The sequence below is a fragment of the Nansenia antarctica genome (genome assembly GCF_963989245.1).
Source record: "Nansenia antarctica genome assembly, chromosome: 5".
Classification (NCBI taxonomy): domain Eukaryota; kingdom Metazoa; phylum Chordata; class Actinopteri; order Argentiniformes; family Microstomatidae; genus Nansenia; species Nansenia antarctica.
The window spans coordinates 61,158,805-61,171,304 of record NC_137690.1 but is presented as its reverse complement, the minus strand read 5'-3'; the positions used below and the strand labels follow the sequence as shown (position 1 = coordinate 61,171,304).

Below are 12,500 nucleotides of genomic sequence, written 5' to 3'. Positions count from 1 at the left end.
AGAGAGAGAGAGAGAGAGAGAGAGGGAGAGAGAGAGCTTGTGTAGCTAATAGCAACAGTCCTCCATTGTTATCAAAACCACCATAGTATTAACCTCCGTGGTATTAAAACCACGCACTCATAACAGCATTAACAGAGTGCTGGCGGCCTGGTTCTCATTTCCCCGCTCAGAAACACACAGCCAATTTCAACTCACAGTTCACTTCCATTCTGGTCTGGTGGAGGCTCACAGGCTCTAATAGCACACAGTCTGTGGTTAGCACTGCTTTAGAGCACGGAAGCTCTCGTATTAGTCGACGTGATGCCAGGGCTTCTGTCTCCATCGAGGACATGTGTCAAGGCCAAGTTCCAACTGTCATGTGTAATACTATAGTGAGCCGTTGATCACAGGCGTCCTCTCCCCCCACACCCTGACCTACTGTATCATCTGGGTTCACTACTCCTGGAGCCTGCAGGCTGGAGCCTATTGTTTTAATGGAAGCAGTAGAGGATTTTATGAAGATTTATATGTGGCTCATTAAAAGTTCTCATTGTTATTTCACGTGAAGCTGCTGATGGTAGGTCTTCTGGATCAGGACGCAGACTTGTGAGAGCGTACAGGACATAATAAGTGTTTTATCTATCAATCTGATGGTGCTAATGAAATAACTCACTTTTCAATTAACATCTGATATCTGTATGATTGCTGTAGGATTATTATTATGACTGCTTGTGATTACATCAAAGGTAAAATAAGAATAGATAATGCTCTCTGTGTTATCAGATTTCCAGAGGTTCGCTAAGCTGTAACATGACACGATTGTAATGTTTAACCCTGTGCCGCTAGGTGCCCACAGCGAGCGTGACCGTTGAAGGGGCGTCTGCCCTCAACAGGGTCCGCTGGGCATCCGGGGGCAAGGAGGTTGCCGTGGGCGACTCGGAGGGGCGTGTCTGGATCTACGATGCCGGAGAGGTACAGCCTGAACACCTGATCAAAGAGAATTCACACTGTCCACTTCCACATGTTCAATCCATGTGTCCACTTTGTTCACTGACCCTGCCACAGTCATGCAGATATAAGGGGCAGATAAGACAAGTGTTGCACGGCATGCAATGTTTGCACCAGTTGTTTTTCCAAAGGAAATGACTGTTAACATAGAAAACTAGAGACAAAAGTTAAGTAAAGGTTATATGAAGGATTCTTTTTTTTGTTTTTTATGTTTTACAGTTTTGTATTTTTGCTATTGAAGAAACAGAAGGGGGAACTTTGCATCTGGTGCAAATGCATAGTGCATCTCAACCATAGCCAAATCGAATCTTGTAAACCTGCCATATGCGATGTGAGTGCAGTATGAGTGTTTGTTATGCAGTAAACATTCCCGAGCATGCATTTGTAAGCTGTTTGGTGTTTCTCTCTACTCAGCTACTACAATGGAGAGAGATGAATATTCCACTGAGCAAGAATAGTATATGAAAAATAGGTGATAAGTATATGGCACATTATGTAGACAAAGCTCCGCAACCTCCATTTTAGAACCTCTGTTTGTTTACCCTCCCGTCAGCATCACCATGGATGTTTGTGTTTGATTTTCTCTCTCCAGTCTTTTTAAAACGGCCTCCACATGACTTTTCCACCACCACAAAGTGGCCAACCTCCCTGCCTGCCTCCCATGTTTGCAGGGCTCTTTTTTTGGGTTCTCTGGTTTGTGCCTTGTGTGGGGGGGGTGAGTCTAATTTTAGCCACTCTGTAGTGTGGTAATTGGAGAGAGAAGCTCAGTAGAACGTGTGGTCTCTCTGGGTTGATGGTAATGGAAGGTCATCAATAAGACCAGTGAAGTTGAAGGGTTTTATGTCTGAGGGGACTGGGGGGTTAGTTTACCAGAAGCTCCTCATAAAAGAAGAACCTTAAACTAGAGAGGATTGTGATGAGCCCTCACTACAACATGTGAAACATGGTGAAAAGATGGTTGGAGTCATGCTGAGCCAGGCAGTCACAGTAGGCTGTTTAGTGTTTATAATTCATAATTCACTCAGATAAGCTATATACTTAAGAGGGCTTATTCTGTACTTTATCATCCTGAATGAAATATGGGACAGATTTGCTGGGTTCTTGAAGCTAATGCCGAACGCTGTTGTTGAACTGTCAGATTTTGTAGTTGGATTGGAACTATTTCAGTACTCAGTCGCCTTTAAAAACACATTCATTGTCTTAGCATGTCAATTGAGGTAATTTTCAGAAAGGGTTTATTCATCAGAACACTCTATGAACTCTACACACCATCCAATCACACCTCTGTGACATTTCCTTCTCTCTGGTTAAATGCTCTTCATCTCCAGGTCAGGTACCATATTGATAGTTTTCCTGAGAAGCCCCCCTGGTGTGCTTTAAAAGCTCTCCGGTTTTTAAAATGGCCGCCGTTCCCTCCCACCTCCTTATTCCTGGTTAATTATAGCCTGGCCTGCAGAGTGGTTTCAGCCTGGGTGGCAGCCACGGCAACCGTGCTTCCTTCTCATTTAACTTTCACAGCAGAACACCACATCATGACACGTTAGTGGAGGTCACGTAGAACCTACCATGTACTGTAGCACAGAACGAGCTCCAAGTGACTAAATTATCGTCATGATAAAGCTTATGTTCCGGGGCGGGGGGGGTCAAACAAGACAGAATCAGAATCGCTTTCATTACATCTCAATGTACACAAGTATACAAGAGTAAAATTCTATGGTTCCTCAACATTGGCATTGCAGCATCAAGATCTCAATAAAAAAAGAAAATGACAATAATAAGTAAAGTAAATAAGTAAAATAAAAATACTATAGTAATAAAGTAATAAAGTGAGACAATGATAGAAAACATGTTTCAGGTTCTATATTCTAACTAATTCCAAGTAGAATTGGAAGGTTGGAGAACTGTTATGTTTGTTTGTTAAATTAACAATAAGGAACACTATGAACTTGAACAGGAAGATGATCTTATTCTTAGTGATATTGAGAAGTTGATAGGGATTGCATGTCTTTTAAGAGAAAGCTTAAATACCCAGTGAGAACACAACATCATGTTATTCCGATCATATTCTGGTCGCGACATAATTTGACCAAAATATGAAAGAAATGCACCCCCCTCCCAAACGTTGGAATGCGTTTCCCACCTACGCTTCAGATCCTTGCTGAGTTTTTCCCCCCGAATCAAGGGAGTATACTGTAGACCCACAGGGGCCAAATCAGTGGTGCATCTAGTATTTTATATAATAAGCATCTAAGTATTTTCAGGGTAAATAAAGCTACTTCTGTGCCAAATCTGGGGATATTATCACAAAACAGTCCTTCTGAAAATGAAAGTTTTGTGAAATTCTGGTACTGACAGCGGCCATTTTGCAATGTTCCCCAGGGGTTAAATCAGTGGTGCCTCCGTGTCTAAATCTGTTCGGGGTACATAAATCTACCTCTGTGCCAAATTTTGTGCTTTTACCAAAAAGTTAATGATTCCTTAAAATATAGCTGCTTAACCGCACCACAATGGGGATGTGGTTGACAGTTGTCGTCTATAAATGTGATTTACATTTTACATGCATGAGTATTCAAGTGTGTTAGTAGTACTGTAGACGTGGATATGGGACATCTACAGTAGATATGGTACAGGTAACTCTACAGTAAAGATGGTAAACTGTAGCTTATGAAACTGATGTAAACATATCTGTCTGTGATTTCTCCAAGATGGCAGAATATACTGTATACGATGGATTGGAGACTACATTATGCAGATGCACAGTAGTAGACTGTATTCACACGTGAGACATATAAACCTATTGTATCATTTCACCCAGCTGGCCGTGCCCCACAGTGAAGACTGGGCCCGCTTCGCCCGCACGTTGATGGAGATCCGGGCCAACCGGGCTGATGGAGAGGAAGAGGGGCCTGCGGAGCTGTCATCGTAGGACTGGATGGACATGTGATCCAATGGGCTGAGCCACAAACACAGTGGATCACATGGGGATAACGTCATTCAGAATTCTCTTCGCGTCACACACACACACACCTGGGTAATAGTATGTGCTTCTGTAGACGTGCCTCAGTCTCTCTAACTGTGCGTCCAGGCTAGGGCATGCTTTTTATGTACTGTACTGGCATTCACTGTTTTTTCAAGGACATGTTACCATAAATTATGTTGACGCATGGTCATATGACATCTACTAGCCATTTATTTATGTTTTTTATTCACTTAATTTATTTGGTCTGTTATACAATCTATTGCTTACAACTTAGTTAGACGCCACCGTATTGACAGATAGGGACCATGGTAGTGTCGCCCTCTGAAGCTAGCAGGGATCATGCACTGTGAAGTGTAAAAGGCGGCCTGTAGTAGAGCCCTATACTGTTACCATGCTCATCGTGACAATGCTTGCACTGTTGTGTTTCTCTCTGTAGTCAACCTTCTGCATGCAACTCATTTATGGGATCCTACAGATACAGTATGTGAACATGTAATATTAAACTGCTTTTAATGTCAATGTAATATAGGGCTATACTGTGTGTGTATGTGTGTGTGTATGAGGGCACTTGCACTGTTCAGTGGCTAACTCCTAGACTTAAATCAACAAGTGAAGAATTCTGGTCTAGTACTTTGTTTAATGTACTGTGATTAAAAAGAAGTATATTGTGATCCAGAGGAGTGTGCCCGCTGCCCACCATGTTATTTGCTAATAAAACATGGCTGATGAACTGTTTCAGCTTGCGTGTTTCTTGTCTCACAATAAAATCCAATGAAAAACACGCACACACACATCCACATATCTTCTTTACTAATGTTAGACATCTCTTTACTTCCATTTGTACACGTATTGCTGCCTTCATACAATAAGGCACAATTATTACACTGCATATGTATGTACATTCTAGTGGAGGCTGGTGGAGGGAGAAATCAGAGGACAGGCTCATTGTATGCATTACTCCACCAGCCTCCCCCCGGTACATTCTACTCCTCTATACAAGTTAAATACGGGCATCCATGACACCTTGTAGCTGCTATAGCGTTCAGTGCCATCTTTCTTCTCCATCTGCTGTACCCTGATTCTTATAGACATTTATACAACAACAGCAGTTTGATCTGACAAAACCAAGATAGGACAACAGACAGGCGTTGAGTACGTATCATAATACATTTGTCCATCCGTCATGAAACAATGCTAGTGTGAACAATGCACTAAACAGTATATTACATTCAAGTGTTTGGTAATAATTCTCTACTCAAATTAGTTTGTGATCAACATTATTAGCGTTCATAGTATCCAAAAAGAATTTTTAGGAGATCAGTAGCTGTATAAATATGAAAATATTCTGCTATATATTACAGCATTATTCTGATGTGCTTGTGCTACTTTTCCAATCAATACTGTCACATTTAACATAAAACTGTGTCCATCTGTCGAGAGCTCACTCTGTCAAATATGTATCAAATACACAGATGGAAGACAGTAAAACAGCTTATAAAGTGATCATTAGTTATTATGTCATAACAGGAAGCAGTCCAGGTTTAATTCAAGTCTTAGCCAGCCCCTCTGCTACTGTGCATACGGTATACAGCACTGTGCTCTATGAAAATAAAATTATATAACTCTACTCTGGACTCACAATGTCGTTACTGTAGATATATCGCTTAATCCTCACAATAAGAGTCGGCCCAGGTAAATTAAAACAAACAGTCACCCCAAGCCATCTTCACCGGTAACTGACGCTAACACAAAAGCTAACCAACATGATTGTCTTTTAGACCATTATGTATAAAGGGAGTTACGAGATCATAATATCTTATATCAACTAAACATAGACAAATATTTCTACTTAAAGCCTAGACGTACGTTATATTAGTCAGAATGTGCCTCTTTTGTGCGGAGTATTCCAAGTGCTTGATAGGCGTGTGACATTTGCATGGCTGCTCTATTCTGCCCCCTGTGGTTGGGCAGAGGGGGCTTCAAGGGGCGCCTTTGGAGGGGGTTGGTGGTACTCGAACCGTGGGAGATGGAGTCCAAACTTGCTCTCGATGCCAGCGAACGTGGCCACGGCCAACCTGAAGCCTCCGATGTGGTCGGCGTTGGGCGCCGGCAGGCTGATCCGAGACTTTGGAGTCGGCTCTGAGCCAGATGGTTTTCTGTGGTGTGGAGAATAAAAAGGAGAGGAGGAGGAGGAGGAGGGAAAGGGAAGGAGATGGGGAGTAAAAGAAAAAGAGAGAGGAGAGGAGGAGGGAGATGTCAGGAAAAGAGGAGTAAGAGAAAGAGAGATAGAAAGAGAGAAGGGGGGGAGAGGGGGGGTAAGAGAGTGACAGAGACAGAAGGAGAGGGAGAGGAAAGAGGGGTGGAAGAGACGTTTTATATTAAACATTGTCCACCACAAAAAATAAACATCTTAATCGAATATTAAAACTGGGAGAGAGCGATATTTTCCCCCAGCGCAGTGGAACCATAAATAAATGAATATCCCACAATGGTTTCATGCTCGTTCCTGTGATATCTTTCCAATATGGACAACAAGGAACATATTTCATGCCTACACCACACCATAGAGTATTCACTGAACATACTCTGCCAAATATGTATTTTGAGAATGAAGCTAAATCTGAGGAGACTCCACATGCATGAAGTACTTTATGCTTTCTGAACACCTAATGGGAGGGAAGTTGTTTTGATTCCAAGAATTTTGCTAACAAAATCCTGTCATCACAACCATGACTACATATAATAAACAAGGGACTGTATTCGGTGATGCAAACACTCACCCTCCTAAGCCCAATGCCACTGCCTCCTATTGATCTTTTCCCTATCTGAGAGGTCTATTTTAAAGAGTGACCAATTTGCTTCAGGAGGGAACATTAGCTAATTTTACAGCGGGAAAGAGCACACGTCAAACTGATTCTCTCTGGGTGACATCATGCTGTATCTGAGGAAATATCACATCCATCGCCTCTAAGTAAAGGCTTGAAGCAGTCAGCTGACCTACTCTGAAATTATGTTGGTCTCATGGCATTTCTCCCAAAAAAGCACACAAGCTAACTGTCGTTTTGTATCATGCTGCAGACATCAACAGAGCTATCTATCAAAATCAATGGACCTTTCAATGACATGTACATAATTCTGACAATAATAAATGTTATTGTTTTAAGGGGTTTAAGAGCTCAAGAATACTGGGTTGATACCAAGCTTAACACCAGACTAACAGGAAACAGAAAACCAGACTAACAGGTAAAACCTCTTGACTTACTGTCCGCCAAAGTCGACGTACAGCCACCTCTGCAGGAGTTCATAGGTCACCAGGGTGACACCAAACTGAGGTGAGGAACGGAACACCCGAGCTACAGAAGGGGAAATGTACCACTCAATTCAAAACAACAACAACAACAACAACAACACATTGAATCAACCGCAGTCTGGAAATCTATGAATCACTCTATTGTGTGCCTTTCCCTACGACTCTACAAAAATGTACATAGTTTAATATAATCGGGGGGAAGTTGAAGCAAATAATATAGTTTATTACTAAATCTTATACAAAAGGAGTTAGAAATGTTAAAAATGCATACTAACATAACCAGGTCTTAACCAGGTCTAACACTATACACAGTGGGAGGTAAAAGTATAATTCATATCCTTGTCATCATCAGGATCATCAGATTTGAATGAAAGCTTAGCTTACCTCCAGCCCCTTTCCAGAAGGCCCGAGGCCCCTCCTCCTGTAGAATCTTCCAGAAGCAGTCAACCAGGCCATTGTACGAGGTCTGTCCAGCACGGGCCGCAACCTGTAACCTTGTCTTGATGACATCAGCTGGGGTCACCAGAGAAGCCGCAGGCATACCTAAAGATACAACACATCACTCAGGAGACGTCCCATCTCATACACATGGCTACAATCACTACAGTCTAGGGATATACAATGTCTTATCTGTATGAGTACAGAGTGTATACTGCTGGAATAATATGGTTTTGTAATTCTGCATCAGCTAATGTCATAACTGTACACTCTATCTGCATGTACCATCTGGTTCCTGTTTCCATGGATCAGTCTGTACTGTATCACTTCTGCATGTGACTCTATCGTATCGTTTACTCAGCCTCCTTGTGTTTTCTATATATGCAACTATTCAAAACACCTCACTCCATAGTTCAATCTGTGGTCATTAGATCGTGAGCTGGTAGTGAAGTGCATGATGGGTGGCTTCTATCTCCTCCTGCTCATTCAGTGCCTACAGTAGGTTGTGTCCCCTCCTAAAAGGGGTTTGAATGGGCAGAACAATATACAGTAATGAGGCCGTCACACAAGGCGTCCAACACACCACTGCATGACTGACTGCAGGCCCCATGCAGCCCTCTCCAGCCTCTCCAGCCACTTCAGCTATGAATTGCCTCAATCATCAATGGCTGCTGAGACCGGCAGAGTCATTACCATCACCGTCAGCTTTACGTCTGAACGAGCCATTCAATTTCAACCGCTGATCAACTCACTGCTCTGTGAATATGTGCAGGGAGCACCTGCACTTCTGTCCTTCACAGAAGAATAGAGGTGGGGAGAGGAAAGGAGGGAATTGGAGAGGAGAACAGAGGAGAGGAGAGGGAAGGAGAGGAGAGGAGAGGAGAGGAGAGGAGAGGAGAGGAGAGGAGAGGAGAGGAGAGGAGAAGAGGCAACAGCTGTAGACTCATTATCAAAGAACAAAGAAAAAATGACAGCGTCAGAGATAGAATGTGCTGCGTAGCCATGACAAAGAAGATACAATGTACAGTAGATTCTTATAAAGATAGAATGTGTCTTTGTTAGCTTTGCCACTGCAGTAAAAACCTGACAGCACTACAGAGAGTCCAGGAAGTGGGAGATGGCCTGGGTAGAGCGTTCAGGGATCAGGGGGTACGCTTGGCAAAATAACGCCGCCTAAACTAAGCGTGTAATTCAATTTCCTGCGCCGACTGTAAAGCTCTAATTGACAAAAAAGCCTTAACCACTGATAAATGTAGAAAGGAGTGATAAATGCTATGAGCGAATGCTAAATCATAAACTGCATTTCAAGTCAAAACCAATAGCCCCCGGTATAGGGAATAACCCAAATATGAAAGGAGGGGTAGAAAGAACGTCTCTCTGAATTTATATGACTTTTCCGTGTAGCGCCAGGCTCTGTCCAAGCTCAGGAGCAGAGCTACCAACACATCCCTCAGGATTCAAAATAAATATTAATTCTGTTTTTAGTTATGTTCCAAACCATACTGGCTTGGCCGTGTCTCTCGCCTTTTTATACGGTGTTTTCTTTAAGACAAAAACCACTAAAATAAAAATATTAAACCCACACCAAGATCCAGATCATATTTTCACATAAGAAGAGGTGAAAGACACTTATACAACTCTGATCAAACCATTTGGATGTTTTTACTCCCCATTGCCAGTATTACGAGCATCTGTTTATGGCTTGCTCCCTACTGCTCCTACAGGACTCACTCTTAACACTCTGAACACAGAAGCCCCCAGGCGTGCCAGCTCCTTGATACAGTATTAGCAATGGAAACTCTCCCGGCCCCCTTTGGCAGACCCACGCTGCTCTCTCGCAGTGCGCTCCAAAACCCCAGCCCCAATCACTGAGCACTCTAATTAGGGACGACCACGGTGGAGCCTGCGGTCACCGCTAGGCTAGCAGTTGCCTGAGCCCAGGGAGAATGGAGGCTGCAGCTTGGAGACCTGGGTCTAAGCCCTGGGTCTAAGCCCTGAGAGCCTCAAGTCTGGACCCAGGCCCGCCATGGTGACTGACAACCACTGACACTGTCCCTGACGGGTTGCTGCTGACCAGAGAGAGAAGGAAAGAGAAGGAGGGACGAGGGAGACGGTGTATTGGGGTGAACCCTGGGGGTCTGGGTGGTGTCTTACCTGCCACTGCCCCTGCCAACAGCATCTTGCCCGGCCCAATACGCCCTTCCTTGTCACTCAGGGCGGCCTTTAGGTGAGCGTAGCAGGGGAAGTAGATGGCTGAGAAGGGGATGTCTCTCAGGAAACATGCCTTGGCACCCTGCGAGTGGGGGAGGAGAGGAGGACGAAAGAGAGAGAGAGAGAGAGAGAGAGAGAGAGAGAGAGAGAGAGAGAGAGAGAGAGAGAGAGAGAGAGAGAGAGAAAGAGAGGAGAGAGAGAGAGAGAGAGAGAGAGACGAAAGAGAGAGAGAGAGAGAGAGAGAGAGAGAGAGAGAGAGAGAGAGAGAGAGAGAGAGAGAGAGAGAGAGAGAGAGAGAGAGAAGGAGAGAGAGAGAGAGAGAGAGAGAGGAGAGAGAGAGAGGAGAGGGGGAGAAAGGAGTCTTCACTGGGTTCTCACATACTGTAACACTTTTCCCACATTTCCATTGGAACACAATCTGGAACATCGCAGCTTTGGGTTTTATTTCTGAGAAATCTTCCCCAGAATAACTGACACCAATGTTGCAATGTCACCTTCCACATATGAGGCAGATATACTAGAACATCTAGAGGTCCTCCCTCATCACCCTCTCCTTGGCAGTAGGCGAGAGAGAGAGAGACGAGAGAGAGAGAGAGAGAGAGAGAGAGAGAGAGAGAGGGAGAAAGAGAGAGAGAGAGAGAGAGAGAGAGAGAAGAAAGAGGAGAGAGAGAGAGGAGAGAGAGAGAGAGAGAGGAGAGAGAGAGAGAAAGAGAGAGAGAGAGAGAGAAAGAGAGAGAGAGAGAGAGAAAGAGAAAGAGAGAGGGGAGAGAGAGAGAGAGAGAGAGAGAGAGAGAGAGAGAGAGAGAGAGAGAGAGAGAGAGAGAGAGAGAGGGGGGGAGTGGAGAAGGAAGACAGTTCCGTCTGTCTCTGTAAACAAAAGCCATATCTTCAACCAGATACAGTTTCTACATATTCCGCCCCTTGGCCGTCATCCAGGTTGAGTTGAAGAAGGGGAAGGCTCTCCCTTCAACGGGGGCAGTTTAAAGACGAGTGAAGTGTGCTTTAGACAGGCTTCATTTAACTCCTCGGTTAATCCTCTCACTCATACACAGGTTGCACAGATACCTTGGGTATCTTTTTCCTCAAGCGCTTGAGTCTCTCTCCTGCCTGCCTGCCTGCTGGCCAACTGCCTTCTGAAAAGCAGTAGATAGTATCACAGAGCCTGGTTCATACAGTAGGCCTGGAGACTTGAGCTCATCTGCCTCAGCCCCTCTGGACAGACATACATGTAGGATGGAGACTTGAGCTCATCTGCCTCAGCCCCTCTGGACAGACATACATGCAGGGATGGACGGCTTTGGGGCTGAAGAGGCTGGGGGTCGGGAAATAGATGTCTACAGTATGTGTGTGTGTGTGTGTGTGTGTGTGTGTGTGTGTGTGTACCTAATGCATACATACCATTCGTGTATGCATATGACTTTGAGTACATCCAAATGTACGCAAATGCAACATTTAAAAAAAACGTGTGCGACATCTACATTTATCAACACAAAACACTTAGATGAGTGCACGTATCGTAGCGGTTGTAATACCGTCTCGGTTTGAGTTCACACGGTGAGCAGTGGTGGCGCTAGCGCATTAGCCCCTCCAGCGTCGGTAGCAGAGAGGAGGCTGAGAGGCAGGGTAATTACCCTGACAAAGGCAGCTCTGTGCCTGGGCGCAGCCCTGAGGAGCCAGTCCGTCTGGGACTCACAGGCTGGAGCTCGTCTCCCACTCTCAATGCACATTGTCTCAGCAGCAGGGGAGACACACAGGGGGAGGCACTGGCTTAGCATTCTGATACACACTGCATGCAGACATACTGTAGTAGACAAAACACACACACACATGCACGCACGCACACACTCACACATACACACACACTCACCACATAAATAGATATACAGGTAGACAGACTGACAGAAGGGAGGCACCAGGGCGGGCCTATCTCTCGCTTACACACACACACACACACACAACACACACACACACACACACACACACACACACACACACACACACACACAGCCTCTCTTCTAAACATCTTTACAGTGTGATTAAAACGGGAATCAACTCTTTTTTGCAAGCTTTTGCAATCAAAGACACTGATCATTGGACAACCTTTTCAAACGGCATTATACATAACGAGAATGTTATGTAGTTCTTAAAATAAAACAAAAAAAAACAACAAAACAAAACGATCAGAGCTCAAATCAACCTTCACTCGAATACAAAAAGAGAGCCTTCTCTCTACTCCAAGTCTGTGAGACTCTGTATATTATGACCAGGGCCGTTGTTACCCACCAGTGTACCTGGCATTGTTTACAGCCTGAACACAAACACTCCAGCAACACACTCCCTCTGCTACCCGGCCCTCGGGGTCCTTGTCCCTATCAAGGACAATTCAACTGGTAATGCCAGTAGCCAGAGCGGCAGCTAGCCTATTCACACACTGAGCGAAGGGCTAAGAGGGTGCTGTTGGGGGGAGGGGGGTGGGGCGGGTAGGGGGGGGTGGTGGTATGGGGCACACTACCTGGCTCAACAACAACACTGATTAGCATCCCAATCTCTATTGTTGTGGGAAGAAGGACGGCT

General features: G+C 44.6%; 2 protein-coding genes across 2 annotated transcripts in view; one reads left to right on the top strand and one right to left on the bottom strand.

Annotated features, from left to right (window-relative positions):
* Positions 1–3,923, top strand: part of dync1i1a (dynein cytoplasmic 1 intermediate chain 1a) — a 54,114-nt gene extending 50,191 nt beyond the window's left edge. Inside the window, exons 16-17 of the mRNA XM_080531183.1 lie at positions 826–951; positions 3,803–3,923. Coding sequence (XP_080387309.1) covers positions 826–951; positions 3,803–3,913 — 237 coding nt within the window. The 3' untranslated portion in view covers positions 3,914–3,923. The remainder of the gene's footprint in view (positions 1–825; positions 952–3,802) is intronic.
* A 1,989-nt stretch (positions 3,924–5,912) lies between these two features.
* Positions 5,913–12,500, bottom strand: part of slc25a13 (solute carrier family 25 member 13) — a gene marked incomplete at both ends in the record, with an annotated part of 49,720 nt that continues 43,132 nt past the window's right edge. The window contains 4 exons of the mRNA XM_080531802.1: positions 5,913–6,123; positions 7,230–7,320; positions 7,662–7,820; positions 9,870–10,008. Of these exons, the coding sequence (XP_080387928.1) occupies positions 5,913–6,123; positions 7,230–7,320; positions 7,662–7,820; positions 9,870–10,008 (600 nt within the window). The remainder of the gene's footprint in view (positions 6,124–7,229; positions 7,321–7,661; positions 7,821–9,869; positions 10,009–12,500) is intronic.